Genomic DNA, 26,525 nt, shown 5'->3' on the forward strand with positions numbered 1-26,525 from the left:
TCTGGGCAATCCCTTATTCTGAGATTGTGCCCTCTGGTCCTAGACTCTTCCACAAGGGGAAATAATCTCTCAGCATCTATGCTGTCAAACCCCTTGAGAAGCCTATATGTCCCAATAAAGTCACCTCTCATTCTTCTAAACTCCAACGAGTACAGGCCCAATCTACTCAACCTCTTTTCATAAGAAAATCCCTCCCTACCCACGATCAATCCAGTAAACTTTCTCTGGTCTGCCTCCAATGCCAGAATATCTATCCTTAGATAAGGGGACAACACTGTTCACAGTATTCCAGATGTGGTCTTGTATAGTGTTAGCAAGGATTCCAGGGTCTTGATCCAGTAACAATGAAGGAATTGCGATATATTTCCAAGTAAGGATGGTGAATGAATGACTTGACGGGAACCTTCAGGGCTAAATTGCAAGAATGTGTTGTTTAGATCAGGTTCATGTGCTGTTGAATATAGACGGCTAAGGGGTGATCTAAAGCACATGTTTAATATGGTTAAAGGAGTTGATAGGGGAGATAGAAACTTTCCTCAGGTGAAACAATCCAGAAAAAGGATCATCACCTTGAAATTATAGCTAGGTCATCCAGGGTTAATGGCAGGAAGCAGTAATTTATGCAAAAAGTAAGCAGAAATTTGGAATTCTCCCCAGAAAGCTATTAAGGCTGGAGTTAATTAAAAAACTAAAAACTGACTGATGGACTGTTAAGTAACAGTGTTAAAAGAAATGGGAACCAAAGGAGGGTAGATTGGAAGGTAGTTGTGATACACTACAGCCACAATCTGATTCAATGATAGAATAGACCTTCTCTATACATCATACGCATTCAGGTACAACCACCTTTCCCAGGCCTCTGCAAATATTACTCAGAACCTTATGATTCCACCAGATATTGGCTGATCATACCTGGCTCCCAAAGCCAGTTGGTGGTTTTCCTTGATAATCTGGACACTGACCCTTAGATGCCAATGTAATCATCATAGCTGCGCCCACTCCTAATCTGGCTTTGCCAAAATCCACATGCATTGACAAGCAAGAGTAACGATCGGGAAATCTGTGCTGTTTCTGTTCTCTAACTCAAGTTGCATTGGAGGCTTAGCGCATACATAACAAGTGCTTCATTTCAGATGCAGGTAAACAGTAACTTGGATAAATCTACTTTACAGATCAGAAATACCTGGCCGATGGTAGAAAAGATCTGTGCACGCCACAAGCCTGCAACCAATCTACATTTCGGGATCATATTTACTCTTTCGATGATAATAAGGTTTGTTTACTTTTTTTATTGCAAAGGATAAGGGAATTCCTATTTGCAGATTGATGCCTTAACTGGTTATATCTTGAATCATTGGGCAGGTTTAATTCTCTAACATACCATATCAATATCCCAAGATGAATTCTGACACTGACCAACATATAGAATCTACGTTGCAAAAGGAGGCCATTTGGCCCATCAAGCCTGCACCGAGAACAATCCCACCTATGTCCTGCTCTATCCCGATAACCCCACATATTTACCTCCTAATCCCCCTGACATTAAGGAGCAATTTATCCTAGCCAAGTCAACCTAACCCACACATTTTTGGACTGTGGGAGGAAACCTGAGCACCGGAGGAAACCCAGGCAGACATGATCTGGAGGAGGGAACCGAGTGCAGGGTGTCGAAATTTGCTGATGACACCAAGATTGGGGGAAAGGCAAATTGTGCGGAGGGTGTGGAGAGTCTGCAGAAGGATCTAGATAGGCTGGGCGAATGGGCCAGGAAATGGCAAATGGAATTTAATGTTGGCAAGTGTGAGGTGGTCCACTTTGGTAGGAAGAATGGTAGGAAGGACTATTACTTACGTGGCGAAAAACTGCAGCAGGCGACGGTGCAGAGGGACCTCGGGGTCCTTGTGCATGAGTCGCAAAAACCCAGCTTGCAGGTGCAGCAGGTGGTCAGGAAGGCGAATGGGATGCTGGCCTTCATAGCGAGGGGGATTGAATATAAAAGTAGGGAGGTCTTGCTGCAGCTGTATAGGGCATTGGTGAGGCCGCAGCTGGAGTACTGTGTGCAGTTTTGGGCGCCGCACCTGCGCAAGGATATTTTGGCCCTGGAGGGAGTGCAGAGGAGGTTTACTAGGCTGATACCGGAGTTGAGGGGATTGAGCTATGAGGAGAGGCTGAATAAACTAGGCTTGTACTCGTTAGAGTTTAGAAGAATGAGGGGAGATCTCATTGAGACGTATAAGATGATGAATGGGATGGATAGGATAGAGGTGGAGAGACTCTTCCCGCTCAAAAAAGACAGTAGGACTAGGGGGCACAGCCTCAAGATAAGGGGGAGGCGGTTTAGAACGGAGTTGAGGAGGAACTTCTTCACTCAAAGGGTGGTGAATCTCTGGAATTCTCTGCCCGTTGAAGTGGTGGAGGCTGCCTCGCTAAATATTTTTAAGAAGCGGGTTGATGGGTTCTTGATAAGAGAGGGGATTAAGGGTTATGGGGAGAGGGCGGGAAAGTGGAACTGAGCCACAACAGATCAGCCATGATCTTATTGAATGGCGGGGCAGGCTCGAAGGGCTAGATGGCCTACTCCTGCTCCTATTTCTTATGTTCTTATGTTCTTATGACATGGGGAGATTATCTATATGGAGTTTACACAGTCACCAGAGGCCGGAATTAGACAGTCTCTGGCGCTGTGAGGCAGCAGTGCTAACCACTGTGCCACCACGGAGAGATTAGAACAAATACCTCCGTCCTCCTTTGCAGCTGGGATTCTCCAGTGCTGCTGAAAGCGAACAGAGTTTTGGATGGAACACGAAGTTCTCCATTCGCACCTGCAGTGGGGCAGCCACAGACGAGATTGGAGAATCCCACCCTAGGATAGACAACTAAAAATTTGATCTAAGAGGCAGGTTTTAAAGGAAAAGAATTGGGTGGAGAGATTGAGGGATGGAATTCCAAAGCTTAGGGTCTATGGCATGGTCACCAATGGGTGACGGAAATTGGGAACCTGCAGGTTGGAGAAACAGAATTCTCAAGTAGTTGAGAGGCCAGACCAGGCGAGAGGCTGAAACATGGAGCAAAACTCAAATGGCGAGTCAGCAGATAATCAGTGTTTCCAATTTTCTCCAATCATCCTGGAATACATTTGCAAAGGTAAATATCTGGTACCTTAGCTCAATGTGGAACATTGCCTGTTGAGGCGTCACAATCAATCCTGACCACAGAAATGCACAATTAGGGCATTCTGCCCATCATGTCTGGCCCAAAATAAAATAGAGTTAGCTGCTCATTTTAATCCCAGTGATTAGCCTTGCGGCATTTCAGGTACCTTTTACCTAACCACCAATTTAGGCAGCGAATTATCCCATATCTTTGAATGTTTTGATATTTCAAGTGCTCATTCAAATAGTTGTAAGGTTCCAGCCTCCACTACATGGAATTTAGAACAGTACAGCACAGTACAGGCCCTTCGGCCCTCGATGTCGTGCTGAGCTACGTCCAATCCCAAGATCAAACAATCTCACCCCCTATCAATCTGGTGTGTTCCATGTGCGTATCCAATAACCGCTTGAAAGTTCCTAAAGTGTCTGACTCCACTATCACAGCAGGCAGTCTATTCCACACCCCATCCACTCTCTGAGTGAAGAATCTACCTCGGACATTTCTCCTATATCTTCCCAGACGACACATTCCAGATTTCCACAACCCTGAGTGAAAAGATTCTCAAATTCCACCTGAATCTCCTTTCCCTCACCCCAAAACTATGACCCCTTACCATCCTCTCACAATCAGTCTTAATTTTTTTCCCAGTAATTTGCCCAAAGTCTAGTTTTCTGGCCTATCCCGTGTGCCTGTTTTTGATCACAAAATACTGTTAATATTTCTAAGTAAGATATGCTTACTCAATTCTGCTGAACTATGTGAAAATGAAATGCATGATTAGTTATCATTGCCAAATCTGAAAGCTGTGTAACATAATATCAGGTTTATTGCTGATCAGTAGAAGATGGCTTTGAATTTCTGGCTCATTTATCATACTCATTTATCTATAGCTGTCTGTCACATTTCCCGCTAAACAGACTTAAAAATGTGACATTTGCCATATCTTGTAACTTCACTTATAACCATAGAAAAGTTACAACACATGAGGCCATTCGGCCCATCTTGCCCATTCCAGCCGGAAGACACCCAGGTCCCTTGCTAATCCCACCTTCCTGCACTCAGTGGTTTACAGCAATTAAGGTGCAGATCCAGGTACTTCTAAAAAGAGTTTAGGGTCTCTGCCTCCACCACCAATTTGGGCAGGAAACTCCAGACACCCCACCACCCTCTGCATGTAAAAGTTCTTCCTTGTGCCCCTCTACACCTACTGCCACTTATCTTGAATCTGTGTCCCTGGTTCTAGAATTCTCCGCTTGCTCAATAATGTTGATGTGCACTCTGGTTCTTTACCTGACTGCTCTGTAAGGTTGAAATAAACGTCCTTTAGGGAAGGAAATCTGCCGTCCTTACCCGTTCTGGCCTACATGTGACTCCAGAACCACAACAATGTGGTTGACTCAACTACCCTCAGGCAACTAGGGATGAGTAATAAATGCTGGACAACCAGGGATGCCGACATCCCATGAATGATTAAAAACTACTCACTGGATAAACTAAGCAACTGTGACATGTTTGGGTGGCCAACAGTGCAGTGCATCTTGATACATCATTTTAATTATTTGACCTTGAACTGAGATCTCCAACACCATTAATTGTTAATCACTGGTTACAGCCCAAAAGTTAAACCTGCCATGATTTGCTGAAGGCAGAAAGGCCCAAGTAAAAGTTCCAGATATTAATCATCACAAATCCCACAGATTGGTAAACGGCATGGGTCTTGCATTTATAATCTGAGCAAGTGACGACATTCAGCCGGGCTATCCTGTTCACCAGATAACTGTTAACAAGAATGATGGTTGATTTATTTCCCTTCCCCTTCTCTCAGCCCAGAAACCAAACATTCCGATCAGCAACTTAAACTAGACTCACTGATTCAGTGCATCCCATACTCCAATCACTAAATAACTTACCTTTAAAACCATTTTAATCCATCCTCAGGGTGCAGTATAGTTACCATTGACAAACATGGTAACCAGTCTCAAATGCCAAATGAGTGAAAGAGCAAACACACTGATTGATGGTATTGATTGAAGGAAAAAGAACTTGCCATTGGTGAGACACAGCATGGGTTCATGAAGGGCATATCATGTTTGGCTAATTTGGTGGAATTCTTTGTGAACATTACATGTGCAGTGGACAGTGAGGAACCTGTGGAGGTGGTGTATCTGGATTTCCAGAAGGTATTTGAGAAGGTGCCGCACCAAAGGCTGCTGCATAAGATAAAGGTGCATGGTCTTACAGGTAATGTATTAGAATGGATAGAGGATTGCTTAATTAACAGAAAGCAAAGAGTGGGGGTAAATGGGTGTTTTTGTGGTTGGCAATCGGTGACTAGTGGTGTGTCTCAGGGATCAATGTTGGGACAGCAATTGTTTATGATTTACATGGATGATTTGGAATTGGGGACCAAATATAGTGAGTCAAAATTCACAGATGACACGATGAGTGGTGGAGCAAAATGTGCAGGGGACGCTGAAAGTCCACAAAAGGATATAGATAGTCTAAGTGAGTGATTGAGGGTTTGGCAGATGGGAGTACAATATTGGTAAATGTGAGGCCATCCACTTTGGTCGTGATAACAGCAAAATGAACTATTATTTAAATAGTCAAAATTGCAGCATACTGTGTGCAGAGGGACCTGGGTGTTCGTGTGCAGAAATCTCAAGGATTTGGTTTGCAGATGCTGTAGGTAATTAAGGTGGTAAGTGGAATTTTGTCCTTCATTGCTAGAAGGATGGAGATTAAAAACAGTGAGGTTGTATTGCAGCTGTATAAGATGCTGGTGAGACCACACCTGGAGTACTGTGTACAGTTTTGGTTTCCTTACTTGAGAAAGGATATTCTGGCACTGGAGGGGGTGCAGAGGAGATTCACTAGGTTGATTCTAGAATTGAGAGGATTGGCTTATGAGGAGAGACCAAGTAGACTGGGGCTATACTCATTGGAATTCAGAAGAATGAGGGGAGATCTTATAGAAACATAAGATTATGAAGGGAATAGATAAGATAGAAGCAGGGAGGTTGTTTCCACTGGCGGGTGGAACTAGAACAAGGGGGCATAGCCTCAAATTAAGGGGGAGCAGATTTAGGACTGAGTTGAGGAGGAACTTCTTCACACAAAGGGTTGTGAATGTGCAGAATTTCTTGCCCAGTGAAGTGGATGAGGCTACCTCACTGAATGTTTTTAAGGCCACGATAGATAAATTTTTGAACAGTAAAGAAATTAAGGGTTATGGTGAGTGGACAGGTAAGTGGAACGGAGTCCACAAAAAGATCAGCCATGATCTTATTGAGTGGTAGAACAGGCTTGAGGGGCCAGATGGTTGCCCACTATTTCTTATATTGTTGCTGCTCTCATTAAATTATGCTGCGGGTTTTTGAACATCCTTGTAGATGGGGCTTCAGTTATGATTCACCTGAATGATGGCATTCCCTCAGGACTGTTATCAGCATGTATTCCAGTCCTAGAACAGACTTTAATGCATTTCAGCAGCATGTTAGACAATGTTTACCAAGCAGCGTGAGAGTGCTATTGATGTTAGTGTTTTCTCTTTGCACCAACCTGTCCTTCTTTTGCTTTAGCATTCAGACATCTGTAAATACGCATCGAGACCAAAACGAAAGACGAAAAGGCGGCGACGACGCAAGAATTTCACAGAAAAGGAAGTTAGCTACCTTGTAGAAGGGGTGAAGAAAATGGGATACCACTGGAATTCTATCCTTTGGTCATACCCATTCCAGAAAGGAAGGACTAATGTGGATCTAGCACACAAGTATCGCAAGTTGCAGGTGAGGGAAAAGATCCATGTCGGGCTCCATGTAGAAGCTTTGTTCAACTAGTTCCAGTGGTATTTGGACCACCAGATCATAGATTTAAGCTGGCAAGTATCTAGAATGCTCATTCCTGATAGGTAGCCAATAATATTAGTTAGAGAGATTGGATATTGGGTAAATACAGGATAAGGCTCATCCCTACTAAAGTAGGGTGTTGATTTTCAGACACTGGTTTTGCTGGATTACATTTTCCCCACTTACCTGAAGACAGAAACTGTGTTTGGATTTAGTAGTCATTAAGAATCAGTAACTCTAACTTTTCTTTAAATTTAGACTCAAGCATTGTTGGGAAGGCTGGAATTTACCACATTCCTGTTAAAAACCAAGAGGGTCAAAGTGGGAGCAGATGAGTCAATCACATTGCATAGGATTGGAGTCATCTATAGGCTAGAAGTCTCCTTCCCTTGGTCACTTGAATCCAAATTGCTTCTGGTGGGATTTGAACACATTCTCTGGATTAATGATCCAGGATCATAACCTTTACATTGTGATAGAGGAAGCGCAGAACCCAGACCCAATCCCATCTTCAGAAAAATGTTAGAGCAGTGTGAATGACTTCAAGTTTGGGTTGAACTTCACCTCCATAGTCCAGAAGCACTGGACTTATTCCAATGTTCCTCATTCCACCCTGCAAATCACTAAGATTGCCAACTATATGATGCAATGGATTTAAGGGATTAGCCTGAATGGAATTCAAGTCAGGCTTAATGCCAGCTGCATAGTGATGAAAATTCACTGCATTGGCAAATAATTAATGCAGTTGGACTTCATGTCTCACCTTACTACCCCAGTGAGGTAAAGTGTACCATGGAGTAAGGCTGAAAGAGCTAGTGGGATGGTTGTGTGTGTGTGGGGGGGGTGGGGGGGGGGGGGTGGAGGAGACACCAATAGTGCCTCAAAGCCATGACTTCCACCGTCTTTAAAGGACAAAGGCAGCACATCAGGTAGTTTGGCCCAATTTGTCCATGCCACCCAGTTTCTACCACTTAGCCCCAGTTGCTTGTGTTGACCCATATCCTTCTGCAGGCAGTGGTATTGTCACTGGGTTAGAAATCCTGACTAATGCTCTGGGAACACAAGTTCCAGTCCCACCATTGCAGATATTGATTTTTTTTGGACAAATGTGGGGTAATGCATCTTGCAATGTCTGGTAGATTGGAAATATACAGCAAATGGCAGAACCCTCAAGAATATGATAGGCAGAGGGATCTGGGTGAATAGGTATACACACCATTGAAAGTGGCAAAACAGGTGGAGGTGGTGGTCAAGGCAACATACCTGCCTTCATTGACTGGTGTATTGAGTTTAAAAATTGGCAAGTCATGTTGCAGCTTTATAGAACTTTAGTAAGGCTGCACTTGGAATATAGTGTTCAATTCTGGTCACCAACTACCAGAAGGATGTGGAGGCTTTTGCAAAGGTACAGAAAAGACTTACCAGGATGTTGCCATATGGCAGGCATTAGCAATGAGAAGAGGTTGGAGAAACTTGTTTTTTTCTCCCCCCCTCACTGGAATGAGGGGAGGTTGAGGGATGATCTGATAGAAGTCTACAAGATTAGGGAGCACAGACAGTGGATAGTCAAGCTTTCCCCCCCAGGGTGGGAGCATAGGTTTAAGGTATAGGGGCAAGGTTTAAAAGGCAAGTTTTTATTTTAAAAAAGGGTAGTGGGTGCCTAGAACTTGCTGCTGGGGAGGTAGTGGAAACAGATAGCATAGTGACTTAACTGGTGTCTTGACAAATACATGACTAGGATAGGAATCAAGGGATATGGTCACTGGAAGGGTAGGGAGTTTTAGTTTAGTTGGGTAGCATGGTCAGTGCAGGCTTGGAGGGCCAAAGGGCCATTCCTGTGTTGTAATTTTGTTTTTTTAAATCCATTAATGGTCTAAATGCTTAAAAACAATTGTACCTGCCTCTACAATAGCCTCTGGCAGCTTGTCCCAGACTCTCACCAACTTCTGAAAAAAAATTGCTCCTCTGGATTCTTTTGTATCCCTCACCTTAAACCTATGCCCTTTTGTTTTAGACTCTACCTCTGGGAAAAGATATTGACTATCTAGCTGATCTATGCCACTCATTTTATAGGCCTCTAAGATCACCCCTCAGCCTTCTGTGCTCCAGAAGGAGAGTCCCAGTCTACCCAGCCTCTCCTTGTTACTCAAACCATCAATCCCAGTAGCATCCTAGTAAATCTTCTCTGCACTGTCTAGTTAATATCCTCTTGTGGGAGAGAGTGTAGGATAAGAGGAAATGACCTCATTATCTCACTGGTCTTCCTCCAACAAGGTCACTTCATTCTTCTAAACTCCAATGAGTACAGGCCCAACCTCAAAAAATCTCTTCATACCCAGGATCAGCCTGGTGAACCTTCTCTGGCCTGCTTCCAATGCAGGAATATCTTTCCTTAGACAAGGGGAAAAAGTTATTCAGGGTGTAGTCTAAGTAAAGACTTCCATTCTGTGAAAGACTGATCAACATTCCATTTGCCTTCCCTATCACCTGTACTTGCATGCGAGCTTTGTGATTTATACACAAGACTTCCAAATCCCTCTGCAGCAACTTTAGGAATAATGCACCTAACTGATCACTGATGTGTCATCCTTGTCCAAGTAATAAATATAGTGACCCTAGTACTGATCCCTGTAGAACACTATTAGTTACAGGTTGCATCCTGAAAATGTCCCTCTTATTCCAACTCTTGCCCAGTTAACCAATCCTCTCCATAACATACCAACTGCAACGCCATAGCTGCTCGTTCAAATGCTTTCTCATTACACATCAAATCCATAATATTTCACTAGTTCCCCTTACCAATTCAATTTTAATTGGTCAGGCATAATTTCCCCTTCATGAAGCCATGATTATGTATTTCTAGATGCTCTGATGTTACAATCAGAAGTTGTAACATTTTCTCAATGTTGTCAAATTAACTGGCTTAGTTACCTGCCCCCACTGAGCAAGGGTTTTATGTCAGTAGTTTTCCAAACTTCTGGAATGAGCCATTTTGCCTGCACCAAGAGCATCTTACAAGCCTCAGTCCACCCCAGCATCTTCATAACCCTATGCTTTACCATGGCCAGTCAACCTAACCCAACCCACATGGAGAAAAAAGTGAAGCACTTGTGTCAATCCATGCAGATCATACAAACTCCAATCACCTAGAGCCGGATTGAACCCAGGTCCCTGGCACTGAGGCAGCAGTGCTAACCACTGCACCACCCCATTTGTTTCCCCTAGTACTTTTGCCACCTTGGAGTTATTTCCTCCCCTTCTGCACCTTGATTAGTACAAGTTGTGTCTTTTACCATGAGAATTGACAATATATTTACTTATCTGCCATTATTTGGTGGCACAATCTTGTTTAGACCTATGTTTGCTTTGGCTTCTTCCAATAAAATTTAATTCTTGCTGCTCTATATAATAGGGCTAGTTCACCCTCAGTTTATTTTCCCTGTATTATTTGTGGTCATTTGTCTCCCAATCCTCTGACTTGCCACACAGATTAAAAAAACTAGTCAGTATTTCCAGTCCTGCTGCTGAGAATGGAGATTTGGCTGAGTTCTTGCTTCAAGTGGTAGAGGAGCACACAAGCAGCCTTTGTTGCAAGTCATTACTTGCCCAGTCAATTCTTAACTGTTCCATAATTAACCTTAAAGTCTCTCTCAACTGGAAGCCAAATCCTACAATGTTATGATCACGGCTTCCTAGGGGATCTTTCACTCAAAATTACCAGATCCAGAATACCCGATCCCTGGTTGTATCCACAACATACCATTCTAGGGATGAATACACTTACCTCTGCCAATTTGGTTTTCCTAATCCATAAAAGATTGAAGTCACCATTTTTAACAATGCCCTCCATCAGGATTTATCTATCCAACAGCATAGCTACTCCCACTAGTATCTCCTTCCTCTTTCTTGCCTCCACCTACATGGATTCTACATCTGATCCAAGATCATTTGTTGCTATTGTAGAAAAAAGAGTCATCAATTCTAGTTTTGCCACTAAATGGGCAACATAGCCATTGGATTCTGTCTTTGCAGCAAAGATCAATGCTAATCCTCTCACTATCCAACTGTCAATACATTGACGTTTCTCTTCACTGCAAAGACCACCACCACCCCCCCCCCCCCCCCCCAATGGCTCTGTGCCAGTGCTCTGGCCTATTGATTCTGCAGCTTTTCAGCCCCCACCTCATCCAAACAAGCAGAGAACCCCACACCTGTGACAATTGCAAAAGGCTGACAGAAAAAGATGGAGCAGGAAGCCATTTGTCCCTTCAAGCCTGCTCCAATCATGGTTGATGATCTAACTATCTAATCCTGCTTTTTCCCCCCCAATAATCTTTGAACCCATTCACCCCAAGTGCTATATCCAGCCACTTGAATGCATTCAATGTTTTGGCATTAACTATCACCTATGGTAATGAATTCCACAGGCTCACACCTGAAAGAAACATTTTCTCACCTTTGTCCTAAACAGCCTGGATCTTCAGACAAATTTCTAGTTCTGGACTCTACCATCAGCAACATCCTCCCTTCATCTACCTTTAGTCCTGTTAGAATTTAAGGCTCAATGAGATCCTCTCCCCACCCTCATCTGAGCTCCAGCAAAAAAGTCACACCATCCCTGGAATCAGCCGGATAACCATTCTCTACTCAGAGCAAGAACATCTTTCCTCAAAAAGAGACACCAAAACTACATAATACTTCAGGTGTGGCCTCAAGGCCCTGTATAATTGCAACATATCCCTGCTCCTGTACTCAACCCCTCAAAATGAAGGCCAAAATGCTATTTGCCTTCTTTACCACCTGCATGCTTACCTTCAGTGACTGGTGCACAAGGACACCCAGTCAAGTGGCACACTCCCCTCTCCCAATTTTCAGCAGCAATCAAGTGGTCATCTACCTTGTTTTTGCTTCCAAAAATCAAGGACTTCACACTTATCCAAATTATACTGCATCTGCCATTGATTTGCCCACTCACCCAGTGTCCAGATCATTGAAGGATCTCAGCATCCTCATTTTACCCAGTTGAGTGGGAGGGTATCTGCCAACTTTGTTACATTTTGTTCCCTCATCCAAATCAAAATATTGTGAATCCCTGTGGCACCCCACTGTTACTGCCCTCCAATTTGAAGAGCAACCATTAATTACTACTGTTTCCTCTTTTCTATCCATCTCAGTACACTTCCCCCAATCCCATAACACCCTGCAGTCCTGCCTGCTGGGTCCCCCTTACCTGCTGTTACACCCCCATCCTAAACACTAACTTGGAGTTACCTGGATGCTTTGTTTCAGGAGGTAGTCCCCCCTTCATAGTTTAGGGTCTTCTGGTTTGCAGTGTCCACAGCTCACTGACTGCAGATGTGCGCTCTAGATCAAATGTTATCCAGCAGCTCCCACAAGCTGTAGCCTTGACACATGACTTGTCCTCCTATCCTTAGTATTAAATATGGTGCTTTATGTATTTTAAAACACAAAACTGGTCCTTTACCATGTTAAACCTCAAATTAAGCCAACAGGTCTACACCAAAGAGCTAACTATTCCTGTAGGAAGGCAAGACCATATTAGAAAGCAAAAGAGCACCCCATTCCCACTTTAATCAAATTCCCACATAGGATGGCCTCTCCCACTCCTACTGCACCTCTAGCCTCATTTACTGTCTGAGTCACTTGTGTATTATAGGAAGTTGGCATTGAGATTATACACTCAATTTAAGACGTGTGAAGAAAAATAAAGTGCAAGAGTTTACAGCAGCATTATTGCAACTTTTGTCCACTACCTCGTGCACTGTTTCTGCTATGACATTAGTATTTAATTTTTCTTCCAAAAGGGAAATGCCACAAAATGAAAAGATCAAAGCAGCCAGGCCTCAAGTGGAATTGGGATGCCCTCAAATGTATCCACAATGAGACAACTACAAGGAACCAAGCTATGCTGAAATGTAATTGCTGTACATATTGTAAAAGGCTAAAGAAACCCTGCCATGTTTAAAACTGAATTGATTGCAATAGTGGTTACTCTGTGCATGTCAGAATTTGCATTGGTTAGAAGTCAGCATTCACTATATTCAAAACAGTGGATGGGAGAGGGCACAATCCCAAGTCAAACCCCTTCAGGGGTTAATTGGCATATTATGGGATGGCTCCCAGGTTTAATCCAAACCTTATCAGGTTGTGATAATGATTCAAATGGTTATGACTGCACTAACAGGTGGTAGTGTTCAAAGGAATGGCTTACTGATTGGGTAGCACACCGAATGTTTCTGCTTTAGACCAGTGGCATAGAGCTTGCTTGAAGCAACTGCTCAGAAAGTCCTCATTAGAAAACTCCAACTTGAGCAAGGCAGTGCTGAAGCCAACAGATAGACCCAGAAGTGATTAGTGCTGGTTCTTGGCACAATTGCTTTGTTATCAACACCTTTAGTCCCTCAGCTGATGCCATCATACACACCCAAATCCCTTCATTAGGGATTCAATTTTCTCCATTAGTTTTGAATCCACATTCACATTTATTTAGATCAAATTGAACAACTAAAAATAAACTAATCACAACTGTACTTGGTATTTTTGATCTGTTAAGTATTGTGATCACAGCAAGTACTGAATATATGTCTTAATTTTTAAAAGTTTTCAAATGAGTTGTGCATGCAGCCTAAAATTTCACTTACATTTACAGCATCCAGTATTTGGCTTTGAAATCACAGGTAAACTGTAAAACAGTTAAGTATAATTGTGGGGGGGGGGGGAAAAACACTACAAGATTGCTGTTAACATGACTGATTCAATGACAATGTGGATAATGTTTCTTGTAGGCAAATGATTGAAGGCCTTTAAGAAAATCAAATTCAGAAACTTACCCAGAATAGTGATCAGAGTTGAAGCAACTGGTATAGATGGTATAAAAAAGTGAAGCTTGACAAACTAGGGAGGGAGGGAGGGAAGGAATAGATGGGAGTTTGGGGAACAAACCAGAGAAGGATACTTGGGCTTAAGCACTTTCTGCCTTGTATAGCCAATGTAATCCCACAAATTGTATTAGCTGGAGCTCAGATAGCACACTGATCAGAGGACAGGACAATTTTGGATTCAAGCCCCACAAAAGGGTGCATAATTTAGGCAGCCTTTAAAGTATACTTTGAGTTGGCATGCTTCAGATAAGACACTGGACTTGAGCCTTCATCCCACACCATCCCAACATGAAGTGAACAATGAGTGGAATGTGGTGTGTGTGGGAGCTGTGCCTGAAGTGGCTACTACACTATTCAGATCTCAAAGCAATTTGTTTAGAAAATCAGATGTTTCCCCTCCCATCTGTTGGTTGGCCATTAAATGCCCATTTATTTTTGGGAATTGCACTGATGAGCCCCAACATTCCAGACAGTAGTAAAGATTAGGCAGAGGTGCAGGTTGCTACTGCTAAACTGGCTGAGTCCAGAACAGACCATTTGATTGATGGGTCAGTGCCAGTCTTTATGCTGCTTTGGAGTGGTGTTTGCAACAGTTCTATGGGTGTAGCTACACCACAGGGACTGGTTCACCATCAATAGCAATTATTAACAAAAATACTGTCCTAGCCAATGATACCTACATGCTATGAAAAAGCTGACTTACCTTGAATGTAAAGACTTCCTGTAATTGCATTTGCACAACTATGGTTGTCAGTTTCTCCAGAATTCCATATTAGACTTGATCAGAACCCTTCCTTACAAGTGAATGAAATTGCTACTTTTGCCAAGTGCAGTACTGCTGACATGAGGTTCCTGCACCAGTTGAATATGTTCTTAGAAAGAAGAGTAAAGGTTACACTTGAATTTTCAGAGGTTTCTGCCAATCCACAACATTTAAAATCTGAGGAATTAAGTAATTCTCAGGCATCAACTCCCAAAGTTGGAGACTCAAGTTCCATCAACTTGATGCAATCTTAATTCAGGAATAAAAGGAGAATTGCCATTTAAACCCTGGACTGGACCATTGGGCAAAATAAATTGTGCAAACCAGTATGACAGATAGTATTTATTTAGTGTCAAAGCATCAAAATTTTAAAACCTTCATCCAATTAATTAGTTACAACCAGCTTTGTAAAACATGAATGGGAAATTTCTAGTTATCTTGACTACTTCAAATTTGCAGTTTAGCTATCCTTAAATTACTGTAGAGCTAAAGTGGTCTGAACAGATTTAGTAGATCTACATGCCTTAAAAAGGTAGAGTTAACATTGGACATCTTGCACACCAAAAGCTATTGGCACAAGGTTGGGTCTTCAATCCATCTTCGTGGTTTTTTGGCATCTCAAAAGTAGTCAGTGAAAGATTGTGGAACCAGTTCATTCATATGCTGCAAGTCAAGAGTCCATCATACTTGTAGCAGTTAAGCTCAGTCTTTACTCAAGTCAAACCTAGGCACCAGCTGGTTTGAAAAAAAATCAAATTCCATCTTCCACTTAATACATGCTCTGATTAATTCCAAGCTTGCATTCAGGAGCTTTTCTGCTTGATATCTTCTCATAGCCCTGAATCTAGAGTTTGATTATCCAGTTTGAGACATCCAGGTTCCATTGCAGGTGGATTTGAATTCATTTGTTCAATGGATTTAGATCCTACTGCTGAGTCAGAAATGCTGTCTTGGATATTCTCTTCAGCTTTTATAGTTTCACTTTGGCTGTTCATTTCAACTTGGCTCTTTTTGCTTTGATCTCCATCAACAGGTGTCCCATTCAAAATGGAAGTGTTTGGCAGCTTTTCCCCTTCATCCTTGAGAGCAGATTCATTCTGGCTTTGCTCATCTACAGAGAAACCATTTTCAGTTTTTGTGGAACTAATTTCTTCTGTCTTTATCACATCTGTTGGACTTGATTCTCCAAATGTTGGAGCACTTGCAGTTCCAGGTACAGTGCTATCCAGTTTGGGTGGATGTGCTTCAGAGTCAGAAACAAAATTCTCAGGAAGACTTTCATCACCTGTCAATCCCTTTGTTGGTTCAGTTCCTGTTTCTATTTGCTCTTGTAAACCTTCAGTATAAAGAGTGACTTTAATATCTGGTATTGTTTCAGAACTGGTCTCAAGTGGAGCTGTTTTGACACTATCTTGGTGGCTGACCAGTTCTGGTGTTTGCTCACACCTGGTTTCTGTTACCATGTTGGACTTGGTCTCAGGAGCAGATTCTGCAGTGATAACCTCTGCTGCACTCACTGATGTACTGACTGTCTCTGGAGGACATTCTGCCATGGTATCCTTGGATTCTACTGGGACTACATCTGTCACACTAGCTTCCCTTGAAGTGTCTACAGATAGATTTCCAGATCCTTCTGCCAAGTTCTGATCTGCTAATACTTTATCACTGTCCTCTTGACCAGAACCATCTTGTACATGGTCAGAATTCTTTACAGAATGCTCTGTAGGTTCAATTTTTACATCAACCACCATTTGGTCAGTTGGGTGACTAGTTTCACTCATTGTTTCCTGGATTTCATCCAGGGTGTCTGATCCAGCTACATGTTTCTCACAGCTTGCAATTTCATTCTTCAATACAATATCAATGGGTGTTTCTACAGTTATTGGCAATCTGGGAATCTCAGTCTTAGGGGGAACCTCAACTCCAGAATCAGATGTCTCCTGGGGAGCACTTTCAACCTCTTTCAAATTGGATTGTGGGGAAACATTGTCCTGGTTTTCAATTACTTCAGGAACATGAGATTCATCTTGATTTTCTGGGATTAGGTGGGAGTTCTCCAACTGTTCAATTTTCATGATTTCTGTTGCAACATGGTCACCTAAACTAGATGTCTCATTTGAGGGGTCTTCAGAGGTCATACCCATTTCTTGGTCTAAAACTGGTTTTGCCTGGGTTTTGTCACACACTGCCAGAACAGTTTGTTTTTCCCCTTCACTGAGCTCTGGCACATCTGGAATGTCAGCACTTGACCCAGTACGAGAAGAACTGGATTCCACGGTTTCTGTTACAAGATGGTGTTCAACTGGCTCAGGTTCTGTTGCCTTTATCAAGTTTATAGCTGGTAAACTGGCTTGTACATCTGAAGCCTGCACATCAGTAGCTAGTATACCTGAAGCCTGCACAGAATCAGTAGCTGATACATCCAAAACTTGTACAACTTCAGTAGCTGCTACACTGGTTTGTACATCCAAAACCTGCACAGGATCAGTAGCTGGTACATCTGAAACCTGCACATCAATAGCTGGTACACTGGCCTGTACATCCAAAACCTGCACAGGATCAGTAGCTGGTATGTCTGAAACCTGCATATCAGTAGCTGGTACACTGGCCTGTACATCCAAAACCTGCACAGGATCAGTAGCTGGTATGTCTGAAACCTGCATATCAGTAGCTGGTACACTGGCCTGTACATCCAAAACCAGCACAGGATCAGTAGCTGGTATGTCTGAAACCTGCACATTGGTAGCTGGTACACTGGCCTGTACATCCAAAACCTGCACAGGATCAGTAGCTGGTACATCTGAAACCTGCACATCAGTAGCTGGTACACTGGCCTGTACATCTGAAACCTGCACAGGATCAGTAGCTGGCACACTGGCCTGTACATCCGAAACCTGCACATCAGTAGCTGGTACAACAGTTGCTTCTTCAGTTTTCACATCAAATGTTGCCAAGTCAGCTGGTTTTACAGCATCACTGGCTGCTTTGGGAGCTTCAGTTTCTGATTTCTCTTCAGGCAGCTCAACATCTGGTTTCTTGACCTCTTCCTTTGAAGCATCTGGATTTTCAGGTGCAGCTTTCACCTCTGGATCTTGTGTGGATTCTACAGTGGCTTTGCTCTCTTTTGGGTCATTTACATTATAGCCCCTCTTCTTTCTGCTCAACCTGCCACCCATGGTGTTAACTGCAAATTGAAAGTCAAGATGTCAGCTGGCAATAAAGACATTTAAAACAAGAATTTAATGTACACAGGTGGCATGTTTTCCTTCCACTTACCCATCTTAAATCAGTTTACAACTAATATTGCAGAAAACCACCATCATACTTAGAGTTTAGTAATCTGTTCTACAGATTCCTGCAGTATAATAATGGTGGCAAAACATGCTAACAGTTGATAAGGATACTGCCCCACAATTAGGCTACAGATCAAGGGAATGTTGCTGTCTCATCTGTGCCCCAATACAGGGGGGTGTCTACAAGGAGTGAGGAGACTAAGTTTATATTCTAGAATCCCTACAGTGCAGAAGGGAGCTATGTGGCCCATCAAGTCTTCAGTAACCACAATTCCACCCAGGCCTAGCCCCATTACAGTATTGGGCAATTTACCACATCCAATCAACCTAGCCCATTTGAGTGTGGGAGGAAACATGCAGACAGAATGTACAAACTCTGCAGTGACATAAGGCTGGAATTGAACCTAGATCCCCATCACTGAGGCAGCAGTGCAAACCACTGTGCTGCCCCCATATTCTCTGAATACTAAGGCACAATGACTTGACAGGGCAGATGTAGGATGCCTTGTTTCATGGAAGGGCAGGGGAGGTTCTGAATAAGAGGCAGCCATTTTAAAAGTGAGATGAGGAAGAACTTCATCCTGATAAGCAATGTTAGTAGCAGTAGATCACAGCCTCTAAAGCCTGCTCTGACATTCACCAAGATCATGGCTGATTGGATTTTAACCTTAACTCCAGATTCTTGCTCCACACCTAATAATTTTTAGCCTCTACCTAGCCTTCTACTTTTAGAATGCAAGAAACTTAAACCTAGTTTCACATTCTCCAAAAGAAAGTATCTTTTCCACATCCACCCTGCCAATACCTCTCACATTCAATCAAGTTGCCGCAGGGATAAAAGGGGGTAAACTTTAAGAACTGAGTGGGGGGGGGGGGGGGGGGGGGAGAGAAATTTCTTCACCAAGGGTGGTCAATGTGTGGAATTCACTACCACGGAATGTGGTTGAGGCCAAAATGTTGGCTGATTTCAAGAAATTAGCTATAGTTCTTGCGGCTAAGGGAACAAGGGGGGGAAATCAAGATATTGAATTGATGATCAGCCATAATCAAAGTGAATGGTGAAGCAGGCTCAAAAAGGGCCAAATGACCTGCTCCTAGTTTATGTTACTATGATGTATAGAGTAATAGACTCAGAACACTCTGGAAGCAGCTTGGGGCTAAAGGGATCTTGGGTCAGGATATGGGATTGGTTGGTGAGCCATGATCAAGATGAATGGAGAAGCAGGCTCAAAGGGCTGAATGGCCTGCTCCTGCTTCTAGTTTTTAAAAGAAACTAGAAATTTTTGCTGCATGAGTGACTATTGAGATTTACTCCACTCCAGTCCAACCTAAAGAAGCCTCAATTGCAAGCTGTTCAAGGGCACAAGTTAATAGAACTAAAAAGACAGCTGAGCCCAAACCAATCCCAGCAACATCAAAGCTTGAAAATAGACATTCAAGAGGCAGTGCTGTAGACGAGAGATGAAGATGAGAATGTTTTGGTCTACTGGACTAATTGAACCATACAAAGCTGCTCAGAGACTGGATGAACCAGCTGTGTTTGATAGAGACAAAACTAACATTTTGGTCAGTGCTCAAACTGGTGGCAGTCTGATGGGGCAGGGAATTAATTGGTGGCTGCAAGATCTTGACAGAACAAAAGAATTGATGTAATCTAGTTGAAGCAGACAGCTCCCAAAACCATGCAGCTGTATTAAAGTGGCTTTTAGCAATTGATTACTTCAGGTTGCTGAGCATCAAGTCTGTCCCAAGGGAGGACAGCACTTTAATCACATGAGCACAGCTGGCAATGAGCCTTCACTAGGATCAACATGAGGTAGACCCAGCTTAAGCAGCAGATGGACTCAATTTTAATAAATCTAAACTCACCTCATCTCTGGCATTTTTCCAAAGCTCAAGATATAAGCAAGAGAAACTCTGCTGCAGAGAAAAGTGCTTAAAGTTTGGGCTATGATTCTACAGAATCAATGCATGATTGATTCATTCAAAAGGATCTGAGCTCTCATTTAATGCCATTCTAGTCCTCTAATAGGGCTTTTAATAAAATGGACCTCATTCTCCCCTCCATGACATGGTCAAGTGTTGAGATTCAGACCCTCAAAAAAACAGGTATTAGGATATTAAGAGCAGAGTAGAGCCACAAAGTTGTACTAGTGAAAAGTGCATTTATAATGGACTATTTTCAAAAACCATATGAAAGAAAATGCTGAATGGCAGCATTCATGGAGCTAAATAGTTTAGGCCTAAACCTTTTCATTCAAGTAAAATTAAGCTGTACAAGATAAAAAGGTATGGATAAAATAGACATGAAGTGGATGCTTCCTCTGTGGAAGATTGTCAGCTGAGGGGTCAGTCTGAGGATAAGGGGCAGCAAATTTACAACAGTTGAAGAAACTACTCCCAAAGGACTGAATGTGTGGAATTTGCTATTCAAGTGTGTTGGATGCTGGGACAGTAAATTTGAGTTAGATTTTTAATTGACAATGGATTGAAGGATTTTGGGAAAGAGGCAGGGAAATGGGGGTTAATATGCTTAATCATGATAGAATAGTGGAGTGGACTCAGTGGGCTGAATGGCCCATTCTGTTCCTGTATCAGGATCTTGTTAACTATGATATTGCAAGTCCATATAACTGAGCCTAACTGCCTCTCCAGATGCAGTCAGACCTACAGAGTTTTGTTAATTTTCAGTACTTGTGGCATTTTTACTGGTCAGAGCTTGCTCTACCATTCAAGATCAGTTGATATTCCAGCCAAAATATGTAACAGCCTTGACCCAGCTTCCACTGCTGGAGGAAGTAGATGATTCCAACAGCCCCAGAAATTCCTCTTCATGCCCATCTTAAATGGGCATTTTTATTTAAACCATGCTCCCACATTCCAAATTTCTGCAACTTGCCCCCAAAGGCCCCCACCATCTCATGTTTCATAAGATCATCTCAATACATCAGAAATGCAAATGAATATACACCCAGCCTTCTCAACAACCCTTCAGCCCAACCCAGCTGGGTGAACTTTGAACCATTTCCAACTATATCCTTCAAGGAAACCAGAACTGGTGATTGCACTGCTGCTGCAAAATGGGCTCACAAACATGGCTGCTCACTACATACTCAGCTTATCAGATTTCATTCCACTTAGTCAGAGGCATAGGCAGCTAAACAAACCCACAATTGAAAGCTGCTGGCTTCATCTGTCCAAAGGGATGAGGAATGAGCTCAGTTTCAATCCTAATAAAGACAGCTGTGCCTGCCAATAGTCAGAAATGGACAGATCAGGTTCCCTATAAATTAAAGCATTCCTTATTGCACCAAGGCAGGATGGGCAAGCTATACATGCTTCTGCCCAAGGTATAATTACCCAGGCTGGCACCCTGCATATATTGCAGTAATAGTATTGACATGCTCCAATGGCAAAAATAACCCCCACTACCTTTTAGGATTGGGGCAAAAACAACTTTAGAACCAACTTAGTTGACTAGTCCATTAATCACAATGAGATGTCACTGTTGCTTGGCTGTTAGTTCTGTCATTTAGACAAAAATGACAGTTTTTCCCCCCTCATCCCAAGTGCCAGTTTGAAATAGGTTCAAACTGGATGTGGAGTTATGGCCAGAATATTACACTAGGGGTCCTGAAACCAAGGCCTTGTGAAAAATCCAAACTGCTCACATGGTGTTTCAATATTTCTAACATGTTTTGCTGAACTGTCATGAGATTGATGTTCACATGAAAAACCACCAAGGTGTGAACAGTTAATGCACAATATTTATCCAGTAATGTGAGCCACCTTCTTGTGTCAGCATTGTATAAACTCCAATTCAGATTTTTGACCCAGCAACAAAGGAACAGCAAGGTGCATCAAGCAATGAAGTATTGGTTGATAGCATTTCTATGCATCTGCTGCCTTTTGCAAATCCAGACTGACTACGCAGAAGGACAAAGTGCTGTTGAAGAAGCTGTGGCCATGCTACTCTGCACTAACAGTGGAGGAATTGCAGGCAATCTAGTAGGCTGCTTTGTACTGGATAACGTCAAGTGGAATGTATTCTATCACTCTGACCTAGGGAGACAACCTTTGGGGAGTCAATGAGGTGAGAAACTGATACAGGGCTCCTAGCTTCAGATCTGCTTTTAGTTAGTCCCCTTCAGATTCTGGTCAATGGCAATTCCTAGGAATTTGATGAGATGTGGCACAATATTGCCATTCACTGAACAATGGTGAAATCATTTTAAGGTTGAAATATATTATGCTGCTATACAAATAGCAAGACATGGGCCTGAAATGGAGATTCTAGCCTCATTTGAGCCATCCAGCACTGACCATACCATCAAGAGGTAACTCACCTAGCTAGGAGCAATCCCTGGATAAGTCATGGAGGTCAGGGATAACAGGAAGCAGCTGTATGGTCACTGCCTTTTTGCTTCCTCCAATCAGGAAACAATGGCATTTGTCTCACTGAAAGCCTGAGCAAGATGGGTGTCTTAAAATGAACATTCCCCAGCATCCTGGGTGTACAGCTGAGATTGAATCTAGAGAAGTGAAGGTAGAACTCAACAGTTCACTGCCCAAAAGATCCATCAAGTCCAAACTTTAAATGGTCAATAAAGTTTGAAATGCATTTAGGGGCAGTCTGGTGGCCACTTATCTGCCTCTAATACACTATAGAAAACTGGTCATACTTGCTCAGTCTTACAGGAAGCTACAATCCCAATTTATTAGTAAATAAGCCAATGATGCTCAGTTGAGCATATATTCAAGCCACACAAGACTCCAAGTTCCACCCTTAGCCTCCACCAGGAAGTTGAAGTTTCAATCCCTCCTTTTCACCCTGGGCTGTGGCCTCCAGCAATGCTGAATCTCTCATCCACAACCCCAATTGGGGAGAGAATGTCAGAAGGAGACACTTTCTCCTCTCTCCCTCCCCCTCACCCCCCCCCGCCCCCGCCATGACCTTTTAGGTTATTTAAAAAACTAGGCCGGCCTTCTTTACGATGCAGAGTTGAAGTCAGATATTGACTTGGAGCCTAATCTGAAGTAGCTTCTCCAATTGGAAATCATTTGATCTGCAAGGTGTAGACCACAGCAGGGACATCATTTAAACTAGCACAGAAAAACATGAGAATGAAAAGCTATTCAGATCAAGTGTTTCATGCTCCACACAAACCACCAATTCTCTCCCATTTGCCAATTAAAATGTTTGCCACAATAGATTCAGGATAAAATGAGGAATTTTTAAATTCCCACAAGCAGCACCAACTGGTTCGGCCCTTCCTGATTTCTGGTACTGCTGTCCCCATTGCCTGTATTCTTTGTCCCAATGTTACATAAGAACATAAGAACATAAGAAATAGGAGCAGGAGTAGGCCATCTAGCCCTTCGAGCCTGCCCCGCCATTCAATAAGATCATGGCTGATCTGTTGTGGCTCAGTTCCACTTTCCTGCCCTCTCCCCATAACCCTTAATCCCCTCTCTTATCAAGAACCCATCAACCCGCTTCTTAAAATATTTAGCGAGGCAGCCTCCACCACTTCAACGGGCAGAGAATTCCAGAGATTCACCACCCTTTGAGTGAAGAAGTTCCTCCTCAACTCCGTTCTAAACCGCCTCCCCTTTATCTTGAGGCTGTGCCCCCTAGTCCTACTGTCTTTTTTGAGCGGGAAGAGTCTCTCCACCTCTATGTTCATGTGATTGAATGTGTTTCAATCTATTCAACTTGTCTCCAATCAGTTCTGCACATTAACCCTATCATGTCAGGTCCTTCTCTATCCTGGAAGAGATTTCTTTCAATGTGCTTTGTTGCCAAGACCAAGTTAATGATTTCATTTATCACATGTATTTGAATACAGTGAAAAGTATTGTTCCCTGTGTGCTATACAGACAATAGCATCAAGGCCAGACTGTTTTTGTCAATGTCAAAACCACTCTAGCCTTGGTGTAAAGTAAAAAGTTTATATATTAGTCACAAGGCTTACATTAACACTGCAAAGTTGTTTGTGAAATGCCTGCACAAGCATATTGAAAGAAATTTAGTCCAGAGGGTCTGGCATGTACAGGGTTAACGTGGGACTGAGTCCATGATACAAGAGAACATAACATGTTGGGACAGAGTTGTGCGTATAAGCAAGCTTGGAGTTAACTGCTGGTTTATCCTTTACTGTATACACGTACATAGTTAATACATAGTTAACCCATTTAGGATTAGGCTTCATTAAGACCTACTTAACAATATCCAACATCTTAAATAGATCACAAAGACTTCATTGTTCGATCCCATTCCTGCTTTCACAGCAAAAGGGCAAACGGACAACTCCCCAAGGAGACTGGAGCAGTTTGCATTCTGCCTCTTGTGTAGTCAAATCACATGCAGATTAATCCAGAGCTCCAGGAAGCTAGGTAACCAACCCAACCATCGAGGCAAACGTCCAAACCCCAGCGACAACCAGCTCAACATTTAAAAATTGGCTGATACGAGATTTGGACACCACCCCTTCAAATTTGCAAAGCCAATTCCGTTATAGAATCCTAGGTCAAAAAAGCAGCCTTGAACCGCTTCTAGCGAGAAAAACCCATGTCCAAATAGGATTGACTGAAGAACCTTTTATCCTCTAGTTCTTTCCTTTCCCACCACCTCCCCGCGTTTTAAAATCTGGGCAGCAGACAGTCACTTTACACCCAGACAGGGTGTGTTTCCCACCCAGACACTGACCGGGTGGGTTCTGCGCTCACTGCCAGTGTTCAGAGAGAGACAGTCCCACACTTGCGGTGGGAGCTGTCCAGAGTATGAACAGATAAAGCGGACACTGGAACGACCCCACCCCCATTTACAGAGGATGTTGGGGGAAAAACAAATCCAGCCAGCAGCCCCACCCTGTCCAGCCCGTGGACGCCCCCCCCCCGCCCCTCTGTTCCCCATTCCAAAACGGAGTCCAGACCCAGATGGCGAATATGCCGGGAGATTGCAATAACTCATCAGCACACTAACAAATTCCTTGCTCAAATTTTTTTGGTCGCAATAAATGAGGAAGCGCCTCCGGGCAAGATGAGACAAAAATACCCCCCCACACCTCCCGGAAGCAATGGGGAACCACAGTTTCAGGGGGGGAATTAGTCTTACCGCACGGTTGACATGCTGATATCTCGATCAGGAATTCAGAAGGTGTTTAAATTAATTCTGCCAAGATTCCACTGGGCAGCTCACACACCCTCTGGAGCCGAAACCAGGATTAACAAACTCCACTCAAACCCCACCGCCCCCGCCCCCCCAAAAAAAAACCCCACCATCCCAATATAACTGGTGGAAAACACGTCGCTGAGGAAACTTGATCAAGATTAGGGTTTAATTAATGAAATCACTGATTTCAATGACCCCCCCCCCCCCCACCCGGGAATTTCACAGCTACTTAGTCACTACCCCGAATAAATTTAAATATCTTGTTTTAATCTAACTTCGCGAGGAGACACAAACCCGGAGCACCCTAATCACAAAGTCAACTGGACGATCCCGTATCTTATTCGTTTTTTAAAACTGTTCAGAGCCACAGTTTTCTTAATGCTGATGTGAACATTTCCCCGAATCATTGCAGGGAAGATTCAGAACAGCATTGGAGATTTAGGGGGAGTTACAGTAAGAGTAAGAATCCCCAGGGCTGTGGGGAAAATACATTTCTGAAATCAGGGTCAATCTCTCTCGGGTTTGAAATCACAGTAAGAAGTCTCACAATACTAGGTTTGAGATTACAGACAGTACAACTCGGAGGCAACTGAACCTGAGATACAGACCAGCTCCTTACAAACAGGACTGGGGTGGGGGTGGGGGGGGGGGGGGGAAGAATATACAAAACATGACAGAGGATAAATGAAGGAGAAATTCCTAAAGGGGTGTAAGGAGGAAGCAGCTCAGACCCCCAGGGAAACAGCTAATTTCACCTTCCCTTGGTTCAAGGCGAGTTGGAGACAGAAGGAGGAGGGAGGGTTCAGTCCCGGGGATAAGAGTAATGGGAGTGAGCACATGGAGAACAAAAGCTCCGGGCAGCCCCGGGCTCTCCAGCACAGAGAGAAGACTTCACCGCAGCTCAGACTCACTGGGAAAGCAGAGACTATAGACAAACAGCAGGTTCAATTCCACCCACCAAAAAGAATAAAATAAACATTGTGTGTGGGGGGGGGGGGAATCAATTATAACTTCTGCAATATAATAGAGAACTGCACCCCCCCCCCCGGAGGAATAGCCTCCTCTAGCTGCCACCTACCGCTCTGAGCTCCTCCTGCCCGGCAGCAACACAAGGATCTGCTCCACTCGCACCAGCGGCTCTGCAGCGACTGAGCAGCAGGGCGGGACATCTGGAAAAGCCGATTCACACTGCCCCCTCCTCCAGCCCTCCCCCTATTTATTCCCTTCCCACTCAATAGCTTTCCCTCATTATTGATCCCCCCGATCTCTCTCCTTCCCTCCCTCCCTAAAACATCACCTCTCTCCATCCTTTCTCAGTCTCATTTTTTTTTAGATTAAAACAATTGTCTTATTTCAACAGACCCTTTCACCAGAAGTCTATTCCCATTGGCA

The 26,525-nt window shown here is 43.3% G+C and overlaps 2 protein-coding genes across 2 annotated transcripts in view; one reads left to right on the forward strand and one right to left on the reverse strand.

Annotated features, from left to right (window-relative positions):
* terb1 (telomere repeat binding bouquet formation protein 1) overlaps nucleotides 1–13,340 on the forward strand; it is a 116,879-nt gene extending 103,539 nt beyond the window's left edge. Inside the window, exons 20-22 of the mRNA XM_080186592.1 lie at nucleotides 1,173–1,273; nucleotides 6,735–6,941; nucleotides 12,827–13,340. Of these exons, the coding sequence (XP_080042718.1) occupies nucleotides 1,173–1,273; nucleotides 6,735–6,941; nucleotides 12,827–12,844 (326 nt within the window). The 3' untranslated portion in view covers nucleotides 12,845–13,340. The remainder of the gene's footprint in view (nucleotides 1–1,172; nucleotides 1,274–6,734; nucleotides 6,942–12,826) is intronic.
* A 1,662-nt stretch (nucleotides 13,341–15,002) lies between these two features.
* Nucleotides 15,003–26,294, reverse strand: LOC145341765 (uncharacterized). Its single transcript, XM_080186684.1, has 2 exons — nucleotides 26,212–26,294; nucleotides 15,003–17,850 (listed from the first exon to the last, which is right to left on the reverse strand). The coding sequence occupies exon 2, from the start codon at nucleotides 17,840–17,842 to the stop codon at nucleotides 15,497–15,499; it is 2,346 nt and encodes a 781-aa protein (XP_080042810.1). The 5' UTR covers nucleotides 17,843–17,850; nucleotides 26,212–26,294; the 3' UTR covers nucleotides 15,003–15,496.
* Nucleotides 26,295–26,525: the final 231 nt, after the last annotated feature.

Source organism: Carcharhinus amblyrhynchos, chromosome 4 (assembly GCF_965287045.1).
Source record: "Carcharhinus amblyrhynchos chromosome 4, sCarAmb.v2.hapA, whole genome shotgun sequence".
Taxonomy (NCBI): domain Eukaryota; kingdom Metazoa; phylum Chordata; class Chondrichthyes; order Carcharhiniformes; family Carcharhinidae; genus Carcharhinus; species Carcharhinus amblyrhynchos.